Raw genomic sequence first — 25,826 nt, 5'->3', positions numbered from 1 at the left:
TTAAAGTCCATAAGGCTCCCTGACCAACAAAGGTCCAAGTGCAAAGTGCTAAAAAGCATGCAAAATCTTGTATACGTAACGGGCGTAATTATAGAAGAAGCAGACCCAGGAGGTATACGGGCTCCACGAGGCCCTAATTCATATACAATTTCAATAAATATTGGTAAAACAAGTCAATCTCTAAACATTTTGGGGGCCTGAAAAACAATTTGCTGTGGGGCCCAGTAATATCTAGTTACACCATTGACCTTAACCCTTATTCAGGAAGGCGCTGGAGCTAATAGATGCGATGAGCACCAATGATTTGCTCCGATATGCAGAACTTTGCACTACTCCAATATAGTAAATGAGCCTAACATGTTAAGAATACACAAACATACAATATTAACACAAGACGAGCATTAAAGAAGTTGAGGTCAATGAAATCATTTACAGTTCTTAGAATTCTCAGATTCAGTACAAGACTTATTACAGTTTTTGTAAAAATATATACTTTTAGACTAATCATGTTGCAGCACCTTAAATTACAGCACTTTATAAAGTTAAGAATTACAGGAAGGCTGTCTCCCATAGACTCCATTTTATCCAAATAATCCAAACTATTTAAAAATGATTTCCTTTTTTTCTGTAATAATAAAACAGTAACTTGTATTTGATATCACTAAATATAATTAATCCTTACAGGAAGCAAAACAATCTTATTGAGTTTCATCTATGTTTAAAGGGGACCTGTCACCCAAATTTTTTTTTCCAAATCCTATTTTATAATGTTCGTCAAGCAAAAGGAACTTTAATAACACTTTAAAAAAATATTTGAAACTTGTTTCCTTCAGTCTGGGAATTCATAATTACAGCAAGCAGGCAGGAGCCATTTTGTGGACACTATTATTCTGTGCACCAGAATGGGGGACCTGATGTCCATCCCCATGTACTGGCTACACAATTAAATGGTGAAGAGAACGGGGGGAATGTGGGGAGAGCAGTGACATCTAGGAAGTGCTGAATGGAAAGTGAAAGTAATTGTCTGCCCCGCCTCTATGCCTAAGGCATAGAGGAGGGGCAGGCAATATTTGATTGACAGCTGAGATTTTTAAATGAGTTTACAACAGTTATGAATGCTTTAATAAAAAATAAAGAATTTGGATTTCTTCCTTAATTTGAAAAGGACTTTTAATATACAGATTTGTATGTCTTGGTGACAGGTCCACTTTAAATGATTTTATAGCAGATTTAAGGTATGAAGATGCAAATTACGGAAAGACCCCTTATCTGGAAAACTCCAGGTCCGGAGCATTCTGGATAACAAATCCCGTGCATGTATATGTATTCTCATGTATTGAGCACAATTCAAGATACAAACAATAGTGTATAGTGGCCCTTCAGAAATGTGTATCCCCTTTTTTATAACCAGTGCAATTCACAGTGGCTAAATTGGTCCCACCTAATTCACTTCAAGGCTGCTGTAGGCAAGGGTAATACAAGTTGATCCAGGGACTGGTCCCATTGCCATTCTGGAGTCATGAAGGAATTTTTTCTCCCTCTGAGGCAAATTGGAGAGGCTTCGGATGGGTTTTTTTTTGCCTTCCTCTGGATCAACTGGCAGTTAGGCAGGTTAAAAGGTTGAACTTGATGGACTTGTGTCTTTTTTCAACCTAACTTACTATGTTACTATGTAGGTACAGTACAAGGTCTCGTATATTCACCCGTAAGTGAAAAGTCCAAATACTGCTTAGAGATTGAAAACAAAAACAGAACAACATTCTCAAGTGAGTTCTGAAGTTGCGAGCTCCTTGAGTGACCTAGGACCTAAGCACATAGAATCCATTCTAAGCCATTCCAATATGTTTTCTGAACAAAGTAAGAACTATGGAAAACATAGTATATTGAGGTGTAGAAGCCCAAACAAAACCCAAATAGGCCTTATGTGTACAGCATAGTCCTTGTCTTTCCTAGAGGCAGCCATAACCTGGTTCTGATGACCACACCTCTTTTTCGAAGGTGAGGCTAAAAGGACTTTCCCTGAGATTCCAGCTGGACCTGCTCTCTGATCAGAGGATATGTAAATATCATGTAGTGCTATTATGATTTAGTCTTATGTTAGAAAAAGTGCTGTCTGCACATGGGCAGAAGGAAGTATTTCTGTAGGATTCTGGAGTTTCACTTCCTGGTCCGAGTCCAGGTCTCAACGTGTTCCACCAGGTGAATTTCACATCACGTGACACATTCTGGATTCACGCCTCAGAGGGCCGGGTTTTTGGGGAGGGACCCCTCCGGGTATATGAAGGACTTCTGATTGTTTACGTTGGCTTCTGAAAGTAAAAATGAAACCACTCGTCACAGTCAGGTGTAACTTCTGTATCATTTTATAGATCACTTTTCCCTAGTAGTGATGGGGGACCTGTGGGTTTACCCGCGGGTCTTGCAGGTTCGGGCTGGCTACCACAAAAATCTTCGGGTCACTGGTGGCTTCTGGTTGAGCGCTCCCTTACGCTCTCTCCCCAGCCAGTGATGGCTACAAAACCAGCCCAAAAGTAGCCAACAGGCACTTCAAAAGTAGCCCTAAATAGCACAATATGTGCATTGAAAAAAGTCTAAAAAATAAATGACTATATGTGAAAATACGTCTTTTTCTAATTTACACTGTTTTGCATATTTTTCCATGAAGCAAAATGATTCAGATTCACCTGTCACCAGGGGCCCCACAAGTCCCTAATACATATACAATTTCAATAAATATTGGTAAAACAGGTCAACCTCTAGACATTATTGTGGCCAGCAGATTTTTGCCCCAAAATGCCTGAAATAAAGGAAAGTCACGGGAAAATGCAAGAATGGGACGGGAGACTGGGGTACAGAGCCCAAAATCTGGTAACTCCCGACTTCTACACAAGTCAGTCCCATTGCATGCTGGGTATTGTAGTCTATGCAAAAAAAAAATCAAAGTTATGGGAAAAAGGTATTGGTACTGGCCTCTCCCACCGCCAGTTATATGTACTCTGAAAAAAATTGGAAAACCAATACCTTAGTCAAAAGTGGGGTGTTCCCAGATTTATTGAAGTGCTCAAGACACGCAGGTTACTTGCGTGTCTTGAGCACTTCAATAAATCTGGGAACACCCCACTTTTGACTAAGGTATTGGTTTTCCAATTTTTTTCAGAGTATTGTAGTCTTACATTAAACTTGGCAGTTGGCAAATTGTTCAACAAAAATTACATTACCCAACATGCATTGGGAGACACAGGCACAGTAGGGCAAGAAAAAAAACGTTGCCTGGTTTCCAAACTACAAACCAGCCAAAGGCTCAAAAAGTAGCCCAAATCCGTACGGGGTTCACATTAACAGTAATTCTGTACATGTGCTGCCCACCTGAAACTGCCACTTGTAAATCAGACCAAATACAGATACATTAGTAAATAATACAGTCTCACCTCTCTAAAGCCATCGTCTGCAACTTCAGAGTTTCATAGTCGTGGTTACCTGGCGATTAAACGCAAGATAGACATTAATCTATATACTCTCCTTTTACTATAGGTCCAAAGTATATTTTTGAGATTAGAGAAAGCATTAATCGTCTCGATCGGCCAATCAGGATTCTCCTTGCCAATGACTTACTTTTCTGAGTGTCCTGTAATGTCTCATTGTGGTTGTTGTTCTGGTAGAACAGATCAGGCCGCAGGTAAGTATTATTCAGATTGCTGTGAGTGAAGGAAACAAAGGATTTAGTGGCACCTCACAGTCACACTCCCCTGGAAAGCGATGCATTATCCATTATTAAGCAGTTGCTAGGGAAAAATCAAATATGCCAAGGCCATCAATCAATGTTGGGAGGCCCCACCCTCTGACAAACGGCACTCTGGGTCAAACAGTCATGCTAATATGAAGAATTTGGAACATGAGTGCCCCCTGCTGTTTTATCTGATTGTTTGATTGCCAGTACTGATGCAGGAGGCGTCTCTTGATGCCTTTCTGCTCAGTTGCATCACTTGAGTCACAATGAGTAATATATAATGAATAAAGTACTATTGTAAAATACAAGGATATTATAAGTCACCGAGAAGTTCCATGACCATATAAAAACATGAGGCCCAAACACCAGTTTTATTGAGTCATACAACAGAAATGACATCACTAAGCTCCGTTTATAACTGATGACATCACTAAGAGCAGTTATAATTTAGAGGACATTCATGCCTTTTGTGTATTTTATATATATATATATATATATATATATATATATATATATATATATATATATATATATATATATCCACATCCTCCTGCATCAGTAGTTCTGTTCAGTTGGTTGGCTTGCCCGGCACAATAGCATGGGGCACTACTGTTACAAATTAATGATATTTGCAGTGTAAAATTACTTAAAATATTGCATATTCGTTATGTAAACCCCCCCCCCCCAACTTTCTGGGGTGGCGCAGCCCTTTAATGTAACTATTTTACCTGTTGGCCTGTGGGTAATTTGCATAGTGGGAGATGCCAGCAGAATCTGGTTCTTCACAATCCTCTGAATATTGGTTTGTTACCAATGTTAGACTGCCTGAATCATCCTCCTCCTCTTCCTCCTCTGTCTCTGCCAGGAACACATGAATTAGAAAAAAACATCCTTTTCTTCCTCCAACAACCTTAAATACATTTGGGACATAGTTCTTCTTATGGTGAGATTTGGGGTTGAGTTAGGATTGCCACCTTTTCTGGAAAGAAATACCACCCTTCCTATATCTAGTTTAGGTAAATCTAAAAACAACTGGACTTGCTGAGTAATCAATGAAGACGTTTCACAACTCATCCGAGCAGCTTCTTCAGATGAAAATCTTCATAGTCACCCTTCCTATATATTTATATTTTTTCCCGAGCAGCTTCTTCAGATGAAAATCTTCATAGCCACCCTTCCTATATATTTATATTTTTTCCCTATTAATAACATTGGGATCAAGCATTATTTTTACAGGCCAGGCGGTTAAAATACCGGCCAGATGGCAACCCTAGGTTGAGTGCCTATTTGTACCCTGTGTACCCCTGGAACTATAGCAGGGTGACTGTTACCCCAATGTTTCTATATATCTGTAACCTTGTTATGAGCTAAGGGGGCCCAGTCTGAAGGTCAGTTAGGGGGAGATTTGGGGTGAGTGCTTATTTGTGCCCTGTGTACCCCTGGAACTATAGCAGGGTGACTGTTACCCCAATGTTTCTATATATCTGTAACCTTGTTATGAGCTAAGGGGGCCCAGCCTGAAGGTCAGTTAGGGGGAGATTTGGGGTGAGTGTTTATTTGTGCCCTGGGTACCCCTGGAACTATAGAAGGGTGACTGTTACCGCAATGTTTCTATATATCTGTAACCTTGTTGTTATGAGCTAAGGGGGCCCAGTCTGAAGGCCAGTTAGGGGGAGATTTGGGGTGAGTGCTTATTTGTACCCTGGGTACCCCTGGAACTATAGCAGGGTGACTGTTACCCCAATGTTTCTATATATCTGTAACCTTGTTATGAGCTAAGGGGGCCCAGCCTGAAGGCCAGTTAAGGGGAGATTTGGGGTGAGTGCTTATTTGTACCCTGGGTACCCCTGGAACTATAGCAGGGTGACTGTTACCCCAATGTTTCTATATATCTGTAACCTTGTTATGAGCTAAGGGGGCCCAGCCTGAAGGCCAGTTAGGGGGAGATTTGGGGTGAATGCTTATTTGTACCCTGGGTACCCCTGGAACTATAGCAGGGTGACTGTTACCCCAATGTTTCTATATATCTGTAACCTTGTTATGGGCTAAGGGGACCCAGCCTGAAGGTCAGTTAGGGAGAGATTTGGGGTGAGTGCTTATTTGTGCCCTGGATACCCCTGGAACTATAGCAGGGGTATTACCTGTTACTATATATCTGTAACCTTGTTCAGTGGCGGAACTACCGGGGGAGCAGGGGGTGCGTGCGGCCCATGGCCCGCACCCCCTCAGGGCCCCCCCGGCAGCCCACGCCACTGAAATGCGTCACGCACCAGGGCCCGCCCCCATCTAGTTACGTTACTGACCTTGTTATGAGCTATGGGGCCCAGTCTGAAAACCAGTTAGGGGGAGATTTGGGGTGAGTGCTTATTTGTACCCTGGGTACCCCTGAAACTATAAATGTCTTTTAATACCTGTAACCTTAATATAAGAGCTCCAGTGTTAAGGCCATTGAGGGTGAAATAGGTTATTGCTTGCCTTCTGTTCCAGATGTTCATGGAATTAAAGCAAAGAGCACAGAGCTTTCATAAGTGGAAAATATTAAAGGGATGAGGTAGAATAATTATCTGAAATGGTACAGGAGGTTCCCAAAGTATAATCACGTAACTCATTAAAGGGATTCTGTCATGATTTTTATGTTTTTTGTTTATTCCTAAATTATACTGTTTACACAGCAAATAATTCACTCTACAATATAAAATGTAATTCCTGAACCAGCAAGTGTATTTGTTTAGTTGTAATATTGGTGTGTAGGTGCATCTCAGGTCATTTTGCCTGGTCATGTGATTTCAGAAAGAGCCAGCACTTTAGGATGGAACTGCTTTCTGGCAGGCTGTTGTTTCTCCTACTCAATGTAACTGAATGTGTCTTAGTGGGACCTGGATTTTACTATTGAGTGCTGTTCTTAGATCTACCAGGCAGCTGTTGTTCTTGTGCTATCTGGTTACCTTCCTATTGTTCTGTTGTTAGGCTGCTGGGGGGGGGAAGGGAGGGGGTGATATCACTCCAACTTGCAGTACAGCTGTAAAGAGTGACTGAAGTTTATCAGAGTACAAGTCACATGACTGGGGGCAGCTGGGAAAAGACATGTCTAGCCAGTGGCGGAACTACCAGGGGAGCAGGGGGTGCGAGCGGGCCAGGGCCCTCACCCACTCAGGGCCCCCCGGCAGCTTGCGCCCCACTGGAATCCGGGTGGAAAATTGCGTACTGAGGGGGGTGGGGGCCCCGGCTGCGCGTCACGCACCAGGGCCCGCCCCCCTCTAGTTACGTTACTGTGTCTAGCCCCATGTCAGATTTCAAAATTAAATATAAAAAAATCTGTTTGCTCTTTTGAGAAATGGATTTCAGCGCAGAATTCTGCTGGAGCAACACTATTAATTGATGTGTTTTGGAAAAAAAAAAATTCCCGTCACAGTTTCCCTTTAAGTACTGGAGGAGGCCCAGGTGCACCACCCTGAGCATTCAGCTAGGGGAGTGGATCAAACCATATTTGTGTGAAGCAGGCACTCAAAGAGCAATCTTCCAAACATATCCAAATATTGTTTATTAGGTAAACACAGAGGTAGCCTTACTCGTTTCGTGTTCATATATCATAGATATATATTTTTTATATTTGCAATATAATCTCACAAGTGATGAATACACATCTGCTCTAGATTGCTTTACATTTCTAGAAAACAGATGATACATAAATGTTCCAATTTTAAAAGGTTAACTATTCCTGTTATTCACATCAACATTACTTTCATAGCTTTCCCTATAATGTCTTCTTTGTTCCCTCCTTGTCTGCCTTAGCGGACTGACTGGTGAAAACAATACTCTTAAGCCTTCTGGATGTTTGCTCTCCCTCCAGTTCTAGACCTATCAAGTGTCTTGGGCACTGGACATTCTGGGGTCCTGCAGAGCAGCGGTTGCAGGTATGAAGAATGGGAAGACAGCAGACAAAGCAGGGCAAGATGGGGGCAAGAAGAAAAGCAGTTGCTAGTGTACAGGTATGGGACCTGTTATCCAGAATGCTCGGGACCTGGATCTTGGATCTTCATACCTTAAGTCTCCTAGAAAATCATGTAAACATGAAATAAACCCAATAGGCTGGTTTTGCTTCCAATAATGATTAATTATACCTTAGTTGGGATCAAGTACAAGCTACTGTTATTATTACAGGGAAAAAATAAATCAATTTTTAAAATTTAGATTATTACAATAAAATGGAGTCTATGGGAGGTGGCCATTCCGTAATTCGGAGCTTTCTGGATAACAGGTTTCCGGATAACGGACCCCATACCTGTACTACACCCAGTAGTGTTTCTGTTAAGCATTACTTGAATTAGGTTTTTCTGTTTGCTTGCCAGTGGTTTTCAATGCCCTGTTGTTGTCCTCCTTCTTTTCTTCTTCATTGCTGTTGTCCTCTTCTTCCTCTTCTTCTTCTTCTTCCTCTTCTTCTGTCGCTTCAGGTTCTTCAGCTTCATCACCAAGTTCAGGGTCATCAAAATGTTCCATGGGAGGAGCCTTTATTACAAATTGTTCCTGAACACTGTAGAAAAGGAAAATGAATCACGAAAAGCCTTTAATATCTAGTACATCTAGTAGAAAGCCTAAGCAATAATAATGTTTATCCATCATTTTGTAAACAAAATCAAGGTTTCAAGTTACAGAGATATTCAGTTCTACCTTTTCAGATCAGCTGGACAGTTCCCTGTTAAAGGGGTGATTCACCTTTAAGTTAACTTAGTATGTTAAAGAATGACCAATTCTAAGCAACTTTTCAATATCCTAAATTGTTACAATTGTTTCTTTGCTTATCTTAAATTGTTACAAAAGTATTGAAGTGCACCTGCCACATATTATGGACTCTCTGCCAAAAGCCAATTAAGTTAGAAACGTTGTATCTTTTTTTGGCTGTTCAGTGCACGAGATTAGTAACATTCCGGGACTGTGGGCTGAGCTGTCAAAATTGGGACTGTCCTGCGGAAAACGGGACAGTTGGGAGGTATGTAACACTAAAAACTGAAAGTGTAACAAAGTAATTAAAATATAATGTACTGTTGCCATGCACTGGTAAAAGCTTTGTGTTGCTTAAGAAAAAAAACTATAGTTTACATAATAAACAAGCTGCTGTGTAGCCATGGGGGCAGCCATTCAAGCACAGGATACACAGTAGATAACAGATAAGTACTACTATAGTTTATATAAACAAGCTGCTGTGTAGCCATGGGGGCAGCCATTCAAGCACAGGATACACAGTAGATAACAGATAAGTACTACTATAGTTTATATAAACAATCTGCTGTGTAGCCATGGGGGCAGCCATTCAAGCACAGGATACACAGTAGATAACAGATAAGTACTACTATAGTTTATATAAACAAGCTGCTGTGTAGCCATGGGGGCAGCCATTCAAGCACAGGATACACAGTAGATAACAGATAAGTACTACTATAGTTTATATAAACAAGCTGCTGTGTAGCCATGGGGGCAGCCATTCAAGCACAGGATACACAGTAGATAACAGATAAGTACTACTATAGTTTATATAAACAAGCTGCTGTGTAGCCATGGGGGCAGCCATTCAAGCTGGAGAAAAGGCACAGGATACATAGCAGATAACAGATAAAACACCATTGTTTTGGACAGAGCTTATCTTATATGTGCTATGTAATCTGTGCCTTTTCTCCTTTTTTCCAGCTTGAGTTGCTGCCCCCATGGCTACACAGGGGCTTTTTATGTATAAACTATAGTTGTGTTTCTGAAGGAACTGGTATAACAACTTTTACCAGTGCATGCTAACAGTATATTATGGGGGTTATTTATCAAAGGTCGAATGAGTTTTTTATCCCTAAAATGAACTTGAATGGTATCTTATCTAAGAAGAAACTAGAATAGCAAAACCCTGATTCTGCAAGTTCGAGGTGCGAAACTGCAAAAAGTCAAAATCAATCGAGTTTTCGGCAGGAAAAAACTCGAATTGCTCAAATTATACGACAAAGCCCTCTGAAAGAAAAATTTTGCATCATGAAGGCTATTACCATCTTCAAATGGATCAAGGGACCTCTGCCACTGACTGCTACCTGACCTCAACAGGTTTTAGATGGTGTATTTTTGGATTTGAGCTATTTCCAGGGTCGTGGTATAATAAATCTCAAAAAATTCAAGTTTTTTTTTAAAAGAACTTGAAAAGTTTTTTTTAACCTGAAAATGTGAGTTTTGACCAAAGAAAAGCTTGAATTTTTGTGGAAAACACGACTCGATAAATAACCCTCTAAATGTAAATTACTTTAAAACGCTTTTATTTTGTGGTGTTATTGCATTGTGCCAGTAAATTCACTATGCCCTGAAAACGCGATAGCGACAGCTTTGCCGCACTTCGCTAGACTTCGCCAGGCGTAATTTCGCCAGGGCTGCGCAAATTCATGAAGATCCGAAGTTGCGCACAGGTTACCGAACGGTTGCGAAGTTGTGCTAGCGATAATACGATAAGCAGTCCGAAGTTACGCTAGCGATTCCTAATTAGTGTACGGCGTGAAGTTAAAGTACAATGGACGTATATGTTGCAGCAACTATATTACTCTATTCAAGGCCAAGGAAACTTAAAGGGGCCAGTCACCCAAAAAAATTACTCAAAATCCTATTTTATCACATTAGTCAAGCAAAATGAACTTTAATTACAATATATAAATTATTTGAATCTTGTTTCCTTCAGTCTAGGAATTCATAATTATAACAAGCAGGCAGGAGCCATTTTGTGGACACTGTTATTAAGGCAAACCTTGTATCATCTCAGAATCTTGTTTGTGCACCAGAATGGGGGACCTGATGTCCATCCCCATGTCCTGGCTACACAATTAAATGGTGAAGAGAACTGGGGGAATGTGGGGAGAGCAGTGACATGTAGGAAGTGCTGAATGGAAAGTGAAAGTAATTGCCTAAGGCATAGAGGAGGGGCAGACAATATTTGATTGACAGCTGAGATGTTTAAATTAGCTTACAATAGCTATGAATGCTTTAATAAAAAATAGAAATGGACAGGTCCACTTTAATAAAATTGCGCTACACATGTGCCCACTGTATAGTTTAGGTGTCAAATGTAAGGGAGCAGGAGGGTACCCCAAAAAAAAATTACGATCTTTTTCAGCCTATCATCTATTAAACAATAAAAATCACCAGCGTTTTTTGGGACTTTTCAACTATTTTTGAAGAAACTCCTATCTACTCTATTGCACTTTGCCTGGTCTGAGCTGGCGAAGTCAAGTCTGGTGCAAGAGGTAACGTTCAGTAAAATCCGCAAGTTAGTGAATTAGCGTCGTTATGTCCCTTCACCAGAGCGCAACTTCGCCTGGCGATAGGGTGCGAAGTAGCGCAAGAGTATGTCTACTTTGCTAGTGAATTTACACCAGGACCATTAGTAAATCGGCGAAAAGGCAAAATGACGTCACGCTGCGGAATTTTCACTAGCGTTAGCCACTTCGCCCTTTAGTAAATTTGCCCCCTAGTGTGGGATAACATGCTTCTGTACTTACCGTCGGAGTCCTGTTGGGAACGCATCAGGTAGGTTTAAATTTTCACTACCAGGCCCTGAAGAGAATCGTACTAGTCCTGTACTTTGCAGCTTTCCGAAGGACTTCTAGACAGGTGGAAAACATTTTCACTATTAGGATTAAATCTGTCTCTAACTGACCAACATTTTACAGTTGCAAACGGGTTGGAACAGGACCTAATAATGCAGTGTTTGCATGTTTAAAACCAATATATAAGAAGGCTGGGCAATTAATTTATGGAGAATGCAGTACAGAGACAGAGTATATTCAGCACACATCCTTATTTGTCTACTTATTAATATTTATCCAGTGTCAGACTTGTTCACCAGGATACCAAATACGATCCTGGTGGGGCTAAATTTCAATGGGCCCTTTTTCTCACCCCTAAATGCCTATTTCCCATTTCTGTATGAGAACAAAAGAAGAGAACAGATACAGGGACAGATGAGAGTCTATAAAAAGACGGTAGGTGAATACATAAGGGGGGGTTTAAAGAGAAAGGAATAGAAATTTGAAAAGTTGGCTAAGGTTTTCTGGAGGGGCTCCTGTCACCCCACTGCACCGCTGGATCTATAACAGGTAAGTAGGACCTGCTGTAATGTTTCCTTGGCAGAACTAGAGGCCCTTGGGTCTCTCTCTCTCTCAATGCTTCTCTGCATAATTCTCTTACTCTTAGGGTAGAACTCCATGGGCGATTTTACTTGCAGTACCTTCCGTTCTGATGCGATGAGACTAATCGCAAGGCGTCACGTCTAAGGTAAGTACTACAAATGTCGCACGTGCAAGCGAGTGTCGGAAGTGAACACTGCATGTTGTGTCTTCATCCAACCGTTGTGTCGTGTCGGATGCAATTAACTTGTACATGCAACTTTTTGTATTCAGATTCTGCGCAGGTAAAATCGCCCGTGGAGATCTACCCTTAATCTGCTGGTTTAGATTTGAAATCTGACGTCTGATGAGAAGCACAAGAACTATGCACCTGGAGGGGCTTCCTGCGCTGGCAACTTAAATCTCTGGCAATAATTTTCAACAGCAATTTAGGACTCTTGTTGAACACAGTGTAAAACTGCTAATATCATGAGAACTAAAGAAAATTTTAAAAATGTTTGTGAAGATTCTCATTCATCCAGGTCATGGTATATGTATAGAAATAAGTCAAATCAACTGAACTTGCTGTGTTTTTTCCTTGAAGACGTTTGTGAAGATTCTCATTCATCAAGGTCATGGTATATCTATAGAAATTAGTCAAATCAACTGGACTTGCTGTGTTTTTTCCTTGAAGAAGTTTGTGAAGATTCTCATTCATCCAGGTCATGGTATATCTATAGAAATAAGTCAAATCAACTGAACTTGCTGGGTTTTTTCCTTGAAGACATTTGTGAAGATTCTTATTCATCCAGGTCATGGTATATGTATAGAAATAAGTCAAATCAACTGAACTTGCTGTGTTTTTTCCTTGAAGACATTTATGAATATTCTCATTCATCCAAGTCATGGTATATGTATAGAAATAAGTCAAATCAACTGAACTTGCTGTGTTTTTTCCTTGAAGACGTATGTGAAGATTCTCATTCATCCAGGTCATGGTATATGTATAGAAATAAGTCAAATCAACTGAACTTGCTGTGTTTTTTCCTTAAAGACGTTTGTGAAGATTCTCATTCATCCAGGTCATGGTATATGTATAGAAATAAGTCAAATCAACTGGACTTGCTGTGTTTTTTCCTTGAAGACGTATGTGAAGATTCTGATCCATCCAGGTCATGGTATATGTATAGAAATAAGTCAAATCAACTGAACTTGCTGTGTTTTTTCCTTGAAGACGTATGTGAAGATTCTCATTCATCCAGGTCATGGTATATGTATAGAAATAAGTCAAATCAACTGAACTTGCTGTGTTTTTTCCTTAAAGACGTTTGTGAAGATTCTCATTCATCCAGGTCATGGTATATGTATAGAAATAAGTCAAATCAACTGGACTTGCTGTGTTTTTTCCTTGAAGACGTATGTGAAGATTCTGATCCATCCAGGTCATGGTATATGTATAGAAATAAGTCAAATCAACTGGACTTGCTGTGTTTTTTCCTTGAAGACGTATGTGAAGATTCTGATCCATCCAGGTCATGGTATATGTATAGAAATAAGTCAAATCAACTGGACTTGTTGTGTTTTTTCCTTGAAGACATATGTGAAGATTCTCATTCATCCAGGTCATGGTATATGTATAGAAATAAGTCAAATCAACTGAACTTGCTGTGTTTTTTCCTTGAAGACATTTGTGAAGATTCTGATCCATCCAGGTCATGGTATATGTATAGAAAAAAGTCAAATCAACTGAACTTGCTGTGTTTTTTCCTTGAAGACATTTGTGAAGATTCTGATCCATCCAGGTCATGGTATATGTATAGAAATAAGTCAAATCAACTGGACTTGTTGTGTTTTTTCCTTGAAGACGTATGTGAAGATTCTCATTCATCCAGGTCATGGTATATCTATAGAAATAAGTCAAATCAACTGGACTTGCTGTGTTTTTTCCTTGAAGAAGTTTGTGAAGATTCTCATTCATCCAGGTCATGGTATATCTATAGAAATAAGTCAAATCAACTGAACTTGCTGGGTTTTTTCCTTGAAGACATTTGTGAAGATTCTTATTCATCCAGGTCATGGTATATGTATAGAAATAAGTCAAATCAACTGAACTTGCTGTGTTTTTTCCTTGAAGACATTTATGAATATTCTCATTCATCCAAGTCATGGTATATGTATAGAAATAAGTCAAATCAACTGAACTTGCTGTGTTTTTTCCTTGAAGACGTATGTGAAGATTCTCATTCATCCAGGTCATGGTATATGTATAGAAATAAGTCAAATCAACTGAACTTGCTGTGTTTTTTCCTTAAAGACGTTTGTGAAGATTCTCATTCATCCAGGTCATGGTATATGTATAGAAATAAGTCAAATCAACTGGACTTGCTGTGTTTTTTCCTTGAAGACGTATGTGAAGATTCTGATCCATCCAGGTCATGGTATATGTATAGAAATAAGTCAAATCAACTGGACTTGTTGTGTTTTTTCCTTGAAGACATATGTGAAGATTCTCATTCATCCAGGTCATGGTATATGTATAGAAATAAGTCAAATCAACTGAACTTGCTGTGTTTTTTCCTTGAAGACATTTGTGAAGATTCTGATCCATCCAGGTCATGGTATATGTATAGAAAAAAGTCAAATCAACTGAACTTGCTGTGTTTTTTCCTTGAAGACATTTGTGAAGATTCTGATCCATCCAGGTCATGGTATATGTATAGAAATAAGTCAAATCAACTGGACTTGTTGTGTTTTTTCCTTGAAGACGTATGTGAAGATTCTCATTCATCCAGGTCATGGTATATCTATAGAAATAAGTCAAATCAACTGGACTTGCTGTGTTTTTTCCTTGAAGACATTTGTGAAGATTCTGATCCATCCAGGTCATGGTATATGTATAGAAAAAAGTCAAATCAACTGAACTTGCTGTGTTTTTTCCTTGAAGATATTTGTGAAGATTCTCATTCATCCAGGTCATGGTATATGTATAGAAATAAGTCAAATCAACTGAACTTGCTGTGTTTTTTCCTTGAAGACTTTTGTGAAGATTCTCATTCATCCAGGTCATGGTATATGTATAGAAATAAGACAAATCAACTGAACTTGCTGTGTTTTTTCCTTGAAGACGTTTTTCTGAATTGACTGGTGAAACGTCTTCAAGGAAAAAACACAGCAAGTTCAGTTGATTTGACTTATTTCTATAGATAACATTTTAAAAAAAATTAATGCTATTTGCAAAAGTCTTTTTAAACATTCCCTTTATCCCATTTAAACTCAGGGAAGTAGAATTTATCCAGGGACATTTCTAGTAATTAAAAACTAATCTGAATGAGGCTTATCGCTTATTGCAGTTGCTCATGGTCATTTGTGGAATTCAGGGACACAGGAAAAGAATGTGAGATAAACAGCAAAACGCCAAATAAGAATAAAATAACCTCGGCCAGTATCTTTATGCAAGGGAAATATTTATAAATGATTTCCTGTCCCTCCGTTATCTCTCCCTAATAATTCCCCAAGCCATGTTAAAGGACATGTAAAGCCTACATTTTCTTACCATGTATATAATTTGGGCACATCTCCCCCACCCAAATGGCATTATTTGTTCTGCTTATACCCCCTCCATTTGCCAGCATCATTACATTTCCCTAAAACAAATAGCACCTTTCACCAGGGGGCCATTTTCCCTCAGACCCATTGTCAGTGCATTTATATCTGCAAACAGCACATATGCGATGTAAAGTTCATGCAATTGAAAAATGCACTCTAACACAGGCAGAGTTTACTATAATAACAAGTCCTGCTTGGATTGAGCACTGTAATGGTTACTCTGAGCTCAGGAGAGGGGGTTATGATTTAAAAATAGGAGCAGACAGCTAGAGCAGAGTTTCTATGGGAACCAGCAATGCCATCTCTCATTGGTTGCTAGACTGGTGGGTGTGTTTATTAATCTGAGTTGAGATGAACTGAGCATGCTCAATGGCCAACAGCCTAAGCAAATTCCAGAGGGAGGGGGGCAGAGTGGGTTACAGGAGGAGAAAGAATCCAAAGGGATTAAGGGGATGCTGCAGCCTTACTGTTAACCTTTGAACAATCAGAGTGGCAGTTATATAAAGATTTCAAAGAGGCTGTTCACTGATTAAATTTTTGCGTGGGGGGTTTACATGTCCTTTAATTCAGATAACCTCTAGCAGTGCTTGTGGAACTTACAAGAGGGGCTGCTGCGTTTAACCCACCACCATGGGACAGGCGGCTGTTCACAGTGAGCTTGTACTGAAGGGCGTCTGTCAGTTTATTCACTATCCGCTCCTGAGCAGTGTCAGAATGTTCCTGTAAGAGAGAGAGCCAGAACGCAATAGAGTTAAAGTTAAAAAGGAACTATCGTGAAAATTAAAATGTAATATAAGCTTCGTCATACTGATGTAAGGTACTTTCTAAATATAATCCATTCAAAATTCTGGACCGTTTCTGAAATAATCAAGTTTATCTTTACTATCCCTCTCTTTGCATCTGTTTCTCTTCATTCTGTCTTATTGCAGCAGTTGAGTGTCAGATAATCATTGACAGTTAGATTCAATATATAATATAGGGATCTCCCTTTCCTAGCAGATGTATTTCAGCTCATTCAAATAACTGACTTCAGCAAAAACAAAATCTAACAAAATAACTGACTTTGGCACAAATCCTGCATGTAGAGAGACAGGATTTCTGGTGATTTTAAGAGTGAACTCTAATACATCTTCTAGGCAAAAGGAGCCCCCCTATAAGATGTATTGGATTCAACTGTCATTCAAAATCAGACTCCCAACTCCTGCCAGAAGACAGAATGCAGTGAAATAGGTGTTGAGAGGGGGAGAGTAAAGAGTAACTTGCATGTTTCAGAAATGGTTCAGAATTTGTAATTGATTATATTTAGAGATTTTCTTATTTCAGTACTATGAAGCTTATATTACATTTTCATTTTTGGGATAGTTCCCCTTTAATTTTAATGGATAAGTAAATCTTTGAAATAAGTGAATGTAAAATTGATGCGAGTGCTATTCTCAGAACTTTTTTTTTTTGTAATTCCAAGATATTATATACAATTAATATAAAGAATTTTGTTAATACAGCGCCACCTGCTGCTCAGTTTCTAACCTTTCTGACCACCAAGTAGTGATAGAAGTTGTCAGGAGAAAGACAGAGGCTGCTCTGATGTTCTTCTGCTTAGAAAAAAATTTAAAACCCTTTCTCAAATCTTTCCTAACAAGAAAAACATCAGAGCAGCCTCTTTCTTTCACCTGACAACTTCCTTGACTACTTGGTGGTCAGACTGGTGGGGAACTGACCAGCAGTTGGTGCTGTTGTAACAAAATGTATTTATATTAACAGTACATGTATCCTTTAATATGTTGGAATTAAAAAAATAATGAATGCAAATTTAAAAAATTCTGAAAATAGCACTCATCAATTTTACATTCACTTATTTTAATGGTTTACTTACCGTTTTATTTTATATTGTTTATGGTTTTTGAGTGATTTAGCTTTTTATTCAGCGGCTCTTCAGTTTGCAGTTTCAGCTATTTGGTTACTAGGGTCCAAATTATCCTAGCAACCATGCATTGGATTAAATAAGAGACTGGAATATGAATAGGAAAGGACCTAAATAGAAAGATGAGTAATAAAAAGTAGCAATAATAATACATGTGTAGCTTTACAGAGCATTTATTTTTAGATGGTTCAAAGTTTCCTTGTAAAATCTGACCTTGGCTTTGGAGAGTAAAGACAGAGCCTGCTTGTAATACTGAATGGCCTTCTCAGCGTCTCCAAGGCGGAATTTGGCTGCTCCGAGACCCTCACACGCCTGCCACTGCCCATGGACATCATCTGCGGCACAAAGTTAGATAACAGATCAGATGTAAAAAAATGGGGTTTACCTTGACGTGGTATGGTGGCTTTTCAACTTTATGATCATAACTTTGTAACTAAAAACCCCTGTTTTGTAAACTTTTGAGACAGGGGACTAGGGAATGTGCATTAAAACTAGCACTTCCATTATACTTAAATATACTATTACTTAGCCTTTAGAGTGCTTCCACATCTCCATTTTTTGTCCATTTTTGTAACAGATCAGATGTATCAAGCACCTTTTATCACTTATACCAGTACATGTATTGCTAGTCAGGACTGATTCTGGTAGGTCTCCTAACTGTGTAGTGTGCTCATATATTCCCCAGTTAGATTTCCAATAAAAATGCAAACTGATGTAAAGCGTAATTTGCAGCTAACATAAAGCAGCCCCCCTGCATTGAGCCATTTCTGTAGAGTTGCTAAATAATAAAGGCCACATCTCTTTTATAACCATCTTCCAAACAGAAATATTGTAGACTCTCTTCCAGCTGATTAAAAAGAGGGGCCTGACATTTCTTGAGGATGCAAGAAACCTTGCATGACAGTATTTGCCAGTTTTTAAAATGAAAATTTGTCTCTTCTAGTACAGATAGCTCAATAGAGCTCTCTGCACTGGTGTTGCAGCCGTCCCCATGACCAACTCCGATACCAATGCCTCAGGTTGCTGCAGCCCCAGAAATGCTCTTGGGTCATAAAATAATTTAAGAAACAAGGGTTACAGTGTTAAAAACAGGATCAGAGGGTCCTACTCACTGGAGCTTACAATGTAAAGGGGTAGGGTTGCCATCTTTGTGCGGCTTACGACCCAGGTAGGGGGCGGTGCCATGACATCACCAGAGCAGTCAGTGGCATTGTGGGCAGGGCATGCTATGTCATGTGGGTGAGGCTATGACGTGTCAATTGGCTGATCACCATGTCAATCCTTTTTTTTGGAAAACCAGGCAGACTGTCTTGCCCCCAGGCAGACCTTCTGAAAACCGGGCTGTTCAGGTCAAATCTGGGCAGGTGGCAACCCTATAAAGGGCATGACATACATGGGCAGGTACTGGCTACTTAAAAATCGACACAGTCTAGAAGAAGTCTGATGCAATGTGCCTTACAGGCTGCCATAGGACCCTTTACCTGAATCCTTGAAGGCTTGTAGGGCATGAAGATAATTCTCGCCTGCAGCTTCATGGTCCTCAAGTTGGCTTAGAGCGTAAGCCAGGTTTCCAAAGCACTGGCCCTGGGCTCTGCGGTTACCCAGAATACCTGGGGTGAAAGTAAGTGATTGTTAGTTCTTGTATATACAGTATAACAGCTGTGCCTTAGCGTGTCAAGAGTAAAAAATAAAGTGACATTGTATGGAACATCATTAGTCTGATGGAAAATTCCTGCACTGCATTTGGGTCGTATTATAATATTATCATTTATTTCACAGATTGGACATTCCATCAGGAGTTTACATGCCTGTAAGGAAATCTGTTTTACCTGGGATTGGGGGTGCTGTAAGTCGGCCGCGGGGACGCCCGCCACGCCGGCCGCGGGGACGCCCGCCTCGTGGTTCCACCATCTTGCCTCCTTAGGACGCGCGCGCCCGCGTCTCGTTTCCTTTATTTTGACGCGGACGCGCGCGCGTCGATCCTGACGCGTGTGCGTCGATTTTGGCGCGAAAACCTTGGCGCCCAAACAGGGTATAAATAGGCCACTTCCACTCCCAGCAAACTGCCCGTGATAGAACTTGTTTCTGGTGCTCTGTTCTGAAGCCTTGTGCTATTTTGCCTGTTTGAATCTGATTATCCGTGTTTGACCCAGCCTGTACCTTGACCATCCTGAATTCTGTATCCTGACCTGTGCCTGATATCCGACTACTCTTCTGCTTGTACCCTTCCTGCTTGATACCCGGTTTTGACCCTTGCCTGCCTGACGACCCTTGCTTTCTGCCTGCCACGACCCAGCCTGTCTGACGATCCTTCTGCCTTATCCTTGTCTGTTACCGTGATCCTCGGTCCCAAAGACTCTAGCTACCAGCCGTGCCCCATTGCCTGCCAGAACACTTGCTTGAACCTCTCGTAAGACCAGGTGGCACCCGATTAGGCTGAGGGCTCCTCCCGAAGCTCAAAGGTGGTCACACCACTGGTGAAGCTTAGCTCAGAACCAGGATTCGAGCACTTGTTCTGGTGTTGGGTGCCGGCCGTGACATTATCACGGGCCATGGAGGACGACGATCACACCGAAGCTGCTGCCGCTGCTCCACTTCCATCTTCTTCCGAGCTGTTGCTAACTACGCTGCTGGAACGCATGGAGGAGCAGGAGCAAAAGCAGAACTATCTACTCCAGGGGTTTCATAACCTAACACGCCAGCTGGAACCCTCGCAGCAGCCAGCCAGTTCTGTTCCTACTCCTTCAGTGGGTTCCCTGCCTGATAGGGGTGCTGTATTCAGACCTCAGGAACCCAAGATTGCATTTCCGGCCAAGTTTGGTGGGGACAGAACCCAGTTTTTTGTTTTTCAAGAAGCCTGTAAGCTGTACCTCAGCTTTTTCCCCCACTCATTTCCCTCTGACGAGGAAAAGGTCAGGTTCGTAATGACCCTATTAGTGGGTGACCCCCAAGTCTGGGCACTTAGATTGCCAGCCACCGACCCTGCCCGTTTCTCTTTAGATATTTTCTTCCGCTCTATGGCCATTCTTTACGATGACCCGGATCGCGCCTCTTCGGCCGATTCCGCTATTCGCAAACTACGCCAGGGTAAACGGGAGGTGGAAATTTACTGCACAGAGTTTCGTAGGTGGGCGGTGGAGACTGGCTGGAACGATGCAGCTCTAAGGAGCCAGTTTCGCATCGGTCTAGCCAAATCTGTCAAAGACAGCCTGGTCAATTACCCCCTATCTACCAGTCTGGATGACCTTATGTCTCTGGTTATCCAGGTAGATAGGAGACAGAGGGAAAATCGGGAGGAACAGGGTACTTCTTCTTTGTATAAGCATAATTTTAGTGCTAAGTTGTCAAACCCCTCTGTGTCTCAACCTCAGGAGGAGCCTATGCAGCTGGGCATCTTTCACCTCTCTCCTGAGGAAAAGGCACGGAGGCGGTCTCTTGGGTTGTGTTTGTATTGTGGGGAGAAGGGTCACTTCCTCAATCAATGTTCCAAGAGGCCGGGAAACGCTCTAGCCTAAATGGAGAAGGGGAGCTCCATTTGGGTGCAGGCGTTTCCTCTCCCCAATCTGCCTCCAAGGTCCTATTATCTGTTAAATTAACCTGGCCTACGGGCACTGTTAAATTGTCAGCCTTCATTGATTCTGGGGCGGAGGGTAATTTCTTGGACGCAGCATTCGCTGCTAAAAATAAAATTCCTTTGGTTGCCCTCAATCCTCCTTTGAGAATTCTGGCTGTCGATAAAAGACCCTTGGGATCAGGGGTGGTTTCCCAAAAGACCACAAATCTTTCCATGTGTGCAAATGATCTACACTGTGAGGAGATAGCTCTATACCTCATTGAGGGAGCTTCCTCTCCTCTTATTCTTGGTTTACCATGGCTCCAGAGGCATAACCCTCTGATAGACTGGGTTTCTAAGGGGGTGACTCAATGGGGTACAGGATGTAGTGGGGTTTGTTTTCCCTCTGTAGTAGCCACTACTTCTTTTGAGGGGTTACCCACAGCATATTCTGTTTTTTCTGATGTTTTCTCCAAAAAAGCAGCTGAGACCTTACCTCCGCATCGGCAGTATGACTGTCCTATTGATTTAGTTCCTGGGTCAATTCCTCCACGTGGTAGAACCTACCCTCTTTCATTGCCCGAAGCCCAGGCAATGAAAGAGTATATACAAGAAAATCTTGACAGGGGCTTCATTAGGCCCTCCTGTTCCCCTGCGGGGGCAGGGTTCTTTTTTGTGGGTAAGAAAGACGGTGGTTTACGCCCCTGTATTGATTACAGGGGGCTTAACAAAATCACTGTAAAAAATCGCTACCCCTTACCATTAATCTCCGAACTATTTGACCAGGTCAAGGATGCTAAGATCTTCTCCAAGCTTGACTTGAGGGGTGCCTATAACCTCATTCGGATCAGGGAGGGGGATGAGTGGAAAACGGCTTTTAATACTAGGGATGGCCACTACGAGTACCTTGTTATGCCGTTTGGTCTATGTAACGCCCCAGCAGTGTTTCAGGAGTTTGTCAATGACATCTTTCGGGACCTGCTGGGGATATACGTAGTGGTCTACCTAGATGACATCCTCATCTTCTCTGCCAATCTGTCTGATCATCGTCTTCATGTTTGTGAGGTATTGCGTAGGCTTAGAGCTAATAACCTGTATGCAAAATTGGAAAAATGTATTTTTGAGGTTGCTTCCGTACAGTTCTTGGGATTTAATATTTCTTCCAAGGGTCTCGAAATGGATCCAGACAAAGTAAGAGCTGTCCTGGAGTGGACCCAACCATATTCTTTACGTGCAACCCAAAGGTTCCTAGGTTTTGCCAACTATTATAGGCAATTCATTAAAAATTTTTCACTTATTGTGGCTCCTATCACAAATCTTACTAAAAAAGGTGCTGACCCCAGTATGTGGCCTCCGGAAGCTATCCAAGCTTTCGAGTTCCTCAAAAGGGAGTTTAGTTCTGCCCCAATCCTCCGCCATCCCGATACAACACTACCTTTTATAGTTGAGGTAGATGCTTCTGAGGTGGGAGCAGGGGCAATTCTCTCTCAAAGGCACCCGACTACTAATAGGTTACATCCCTGTGCATTTTTCTCTAGAAAATTTCTTCCTGCAGAGGCAAATTATGACATAGGGAATAGAGAACTATTAGCTGTCAAGTGGGCCTTTGAAGAATGGCGGCATCTATTAGAAGGGGCTAAACACCAGGTTACGGTCTACACTGACCATAAAAATCTGTTGTATATTGAGTCAGCAAAGCGTCTAAATCCCAGACAGGCAAGGTGGGCTTTGTTCTTTTCTAGGTTTAACTTTACCTTGACGTTTAGGCCTGGTACAAAGAACGTCAAGGCAGATGCTCTTTCCAGAAGCTTTGACTCAATATATTCTGAAACTGATGACTGTAGTACAATTATTCCGGGTGAAGTCATTGTGGCTACTTTGGAATCTGACCTCTCTTCTTTGTTATCCCCTGTTCAGACAGACGCTCCCTCTAACACTCCTGTTGGGAGATTTTTTGTTCCTGAAGATCTTAGAGAACAGGTTCTAAGAGAGGTTCATGATTCCAAGATGGCAGGACATCCTGGTGTAAGTAAAACTATTTCATTACTTACTCGAAGTGCTTGGTGGCCGACCTGTAAACAAGATGTTAAATCTTTTGTGGATTCTTGTCCTGTCTGCCAACGCTCCAAGACTTCTAGAAATTTGTCCCAAGGGTTACTGATTCCCCTCCCTATTCCTGAAAGACCATGGACCCATCTTTCTATGGATTTTATTGTGGAGTTGCCTGTGTCCCAGGGGAAAACAGTAATTTGGGTGGTGGTGGATAGATTCAGTAAGATGGGTCATTTTATTGCTCTTCCCCACCTCCCATCTGCCAAAACTTTGTCCGAACTTTTTATTCAACATATATTTAAGTTGCATGGGTTTCCCAGTAATATTGTTTCAGACAGAGGTGTTCAATTTATCTCTAAGTTCTGGCGCGCATTTTGCTCGTTAGTGGGGATCGATCTTTCTTTTTCAACCGCCTATCACCCACAAACCAATGGGCAAACCGAAAGAGTGAACCAGTCTTTAGAGCAATTTTTAAGATGTTTTGTGTCCGAAAATCAATCTTCCTGGGCAGAACTGTTACCCTGGGCAGAATTTGCCTACAATAACGCTACCCACTCCTCCACTGGGGAGTCTCCATTTTTTGTTGTTAATGGGTTACACCCAAAAGCCTTTTCCTTCTCTAATTCTGGTTCTTCTGTCCCTTCCGCTAATTCCTCTGTCGAACAATTTTCCTTGATTTGGTCCCAGGTACATGATTCCTTGTCTACTGCTACTTCTGCTCAGAAAAGGGCTGCTGATAAAAGACGTAGAGAAGCACCCCAGTATAAAGTGGGAGACTTGGTGTGGCTCTCTACCAAAAACATCAAGCTAAAGGTTCCTTCCCTTAAGCTGGGTCCCCGTTTCATTGGTCCTTACCCCATCACTACTGTTATCAACCCTTCGTCTGTTCGCCTTAAATTGCCTGTTAATTTCAAGATTTCTGATTCTTTTCATGTTTCTTTACTTAAACCTGCCGCTAATACTCGCCTTACTTCTGTTCCCCCTCCAGTGCAAGTTGACGGTCAGCCTGAATTTGAGATCCAGGAGTTCCTTGATTCCCGAATGGTACGTAACAAACTCCAGTACCTCACTAGGTGGAAAGGATTCGGTCCTGAGGAGAACTCCTGGGTCTCAGTTGATGACATCAAGGCTGATCGTCTTAGGAAGCAGTTCCATTTAAAGTTTCCTGGGAAGCCTGGGGGTCCGGTGTCCCCCCCTAGAGAGGGGGGTAATGTAAGGAAATCTGTTTTACCTGGGATTGGGGGTGCTGTAAGTCGGCCGCGGGGACGCCCGCCACGCCGGCCGCGGGGACGCCCGCCTCGTGGTTCCACCATCTTGCCTCCTTAGGACGCGCGCGCCCGCGTCTCGTTTCCTTTATTTTGACGCGGACGCGCGCGCGTCGATCCTGACGCGTGTGCGTCGATTTTGGCGCGAAAACCTTGGCGCCCAAACAGGGTATAAATAGGCCACTTCCACTCCCAGCAAACTGCCCGTGATAGAACTTGTTTCTGGTGCTCTGTTCTGAAGCCTTGTGCTATTTTGCCTGTTTGAATCTGATTATCCGTGTTTGACCCAGCCTGTACCTTGACCATCCTGAATTCTGTATCCTGACCTGTGCCTGATATCCGACTACTCTTCTGCTTGTACCCTTCCTGCTTGATACCCGGTTTTGACCCTTGCCTGCCTGACGACCCTTGCTTTCTGCCTGCCACGACCCAGCCTGTCTGACGATCCTTCTGCCTTATCCTTGTCTGTTACCGTGATCCTCGGTCCCAAAGACTCTAGCTACCAGCCGTGCCCCATTGCCTGCCAGAACACTTGCTTGAACCTCTCGTAAGACCAGGTGGCACCCGATTAGGCTGAGGGCTCCTCCCGAAGCTCAAAGGTGGTCACACCACTGGTGAAGCTTAGCTCAGAACCAGGATTCGAGCACTTGTTCTGGTGTTGGGTGCCGGCCGTGACAATGCCCCATATGAATCTGATCACAGGCAGTTTTGCAGAGTGGGTTTGCAAGGGTTTCCCTGTTCTGGGCCAGTAAAATTAAACTTGATGTCAATATTATTAATAGGATAGCAGACAGAGAAAGGTGGATATTTTTTCCAGAAAATGTTGGAACCCTAGGATTCCTACCATATGCTCTATATAATAACTTAAAGTACAGTAAGAAAATGCAGTGAAATCCCTTGGCATTCATAATATAGATAACGTTTATAGAATATATTCTTATTACCAGACAGATATTTCAACAAACAACCCCATCAAGCCTCTACATTACTGAAGGATATCTCCTGGAACCTACTGTGTAGCGATGCTGCCTTCTTGTGGTAGTCTAAGCCTGTTTCAAACTGTTCCTGTGTGTTATAGGCTGCTCCCAAGTTCTGCAGTACCACAGCTTCTTTTCTTGTGTCTGCTCCATTGTCTTGGCAGAAGGGAAGAGCCTGATGGAAGCATTCCACGGCCATGGGAAAGACCTTCAGTTGAGCATAACTTAAACCAATGTCATTGTGAAGTTTGGCTGCATGGATGATGGAAGAATAGATAAAATTTAGGGGAAAAAAATCCGAAGAGCTAAATAAATAGTATGTTAAAAGATCAAAAATGTGAAAGAGGCCTTCAAACCAACACAAGAGGAGGAGAATGAAACAGAAGACCCCAGGAAAGTTAAAAAAGCCTTTAGAAAACAACATTAACACTGAGTCCACAGAACTGTTAAACCTGACATAAAGAGGGACTTGGAAATGGAAATACAATTGGAACAGAGGGAGAAGGGATAAGAGGAAGAGACCACAAGTTGAAGAAAGTATTTAGCGGAACAGAAGACCCTTGCAAGAGGGAAATCACAGGACAGAGAAGAGCTTCAGAAGTTCC

At 41.7% G+C, this 25,826-nt stretch overlaps 1 protein-coding gene across 2 annotated transcripts in view; it reads right to left on the bottom strand.

The window, feature by feature from the left end:
- Window positions 1-1,228: 1,228 nt before the first annotated feature.
- Window positions 1,229-25,826, bottom strand: part of ttc24.L (tetratricopeptide repeat domain 24 L homeolog) — a 29,760-nt gene continuing 5,162 nt past the window's right edge. For both annotated transcript variants that reach the window (XM_018231442.2, XM_041573543.1), the window contains 10 exons: window positions 25,258-25,473; window positions 18,856-18,984; window positions 17,588-17,709; window positions 16,054-16,173; window positions 11,242-11,345; window positions 8,047-8,258; window positions 4,456-4,585; window positions 3,613-3,695; window positions 3,429-3,477; window positions 1,229-2,309 (listed from right to left, as the gene is read on the bottom strand). In XM_018231442.2, the coding sequence (XP_018086931.1) occupies window positions 2,207-2,309; window positions 3,429-3,477; window positions 3,613-3,695; window positions 4,456-4,585; window positions 8,047-8,258; window positions 11,242-11,345; window positions 16,054-16,173; window positions 17,588-17,709; window positions 18,856-18,984; window positions 25,258-25,473 (1,268 nt within the window). In that variant the 3' untranslated portion in view covers window positions 1,229-2,206. The remainder of the gene's footprint in view (window positions 2,310-3,428; window positions 3,478-3,612; window positions 3,696-4,455; window positions 4,586-8,046; window positions 8,259-11,241; window positions 11,346-16,053; window positions 16,174-17,587; window positions 17,710-18,855; window positions 18,985-25,257; window positions 25,474-25,826) is intronic.

This window comes from Xenopus laevis, chromosome 8L (genome assembly GCF_017654675.1).
Source record: "Xenopus laevis strain J_2021 chromosome 8L, Xenopus_laevis_v10.1, whole genome shotgun sequence".
Lineage (NCBI taxonomy): Eukaryota > Metazoa > Chordata > Amphibia > Anura > Pipidae > Xenopus > Xenopus laevis.
The sequence above is the reverse complement of the archived record's forward strand: the minus strand, read 5'-3'. Positions and strand labels throughout refer to the sequence as shown.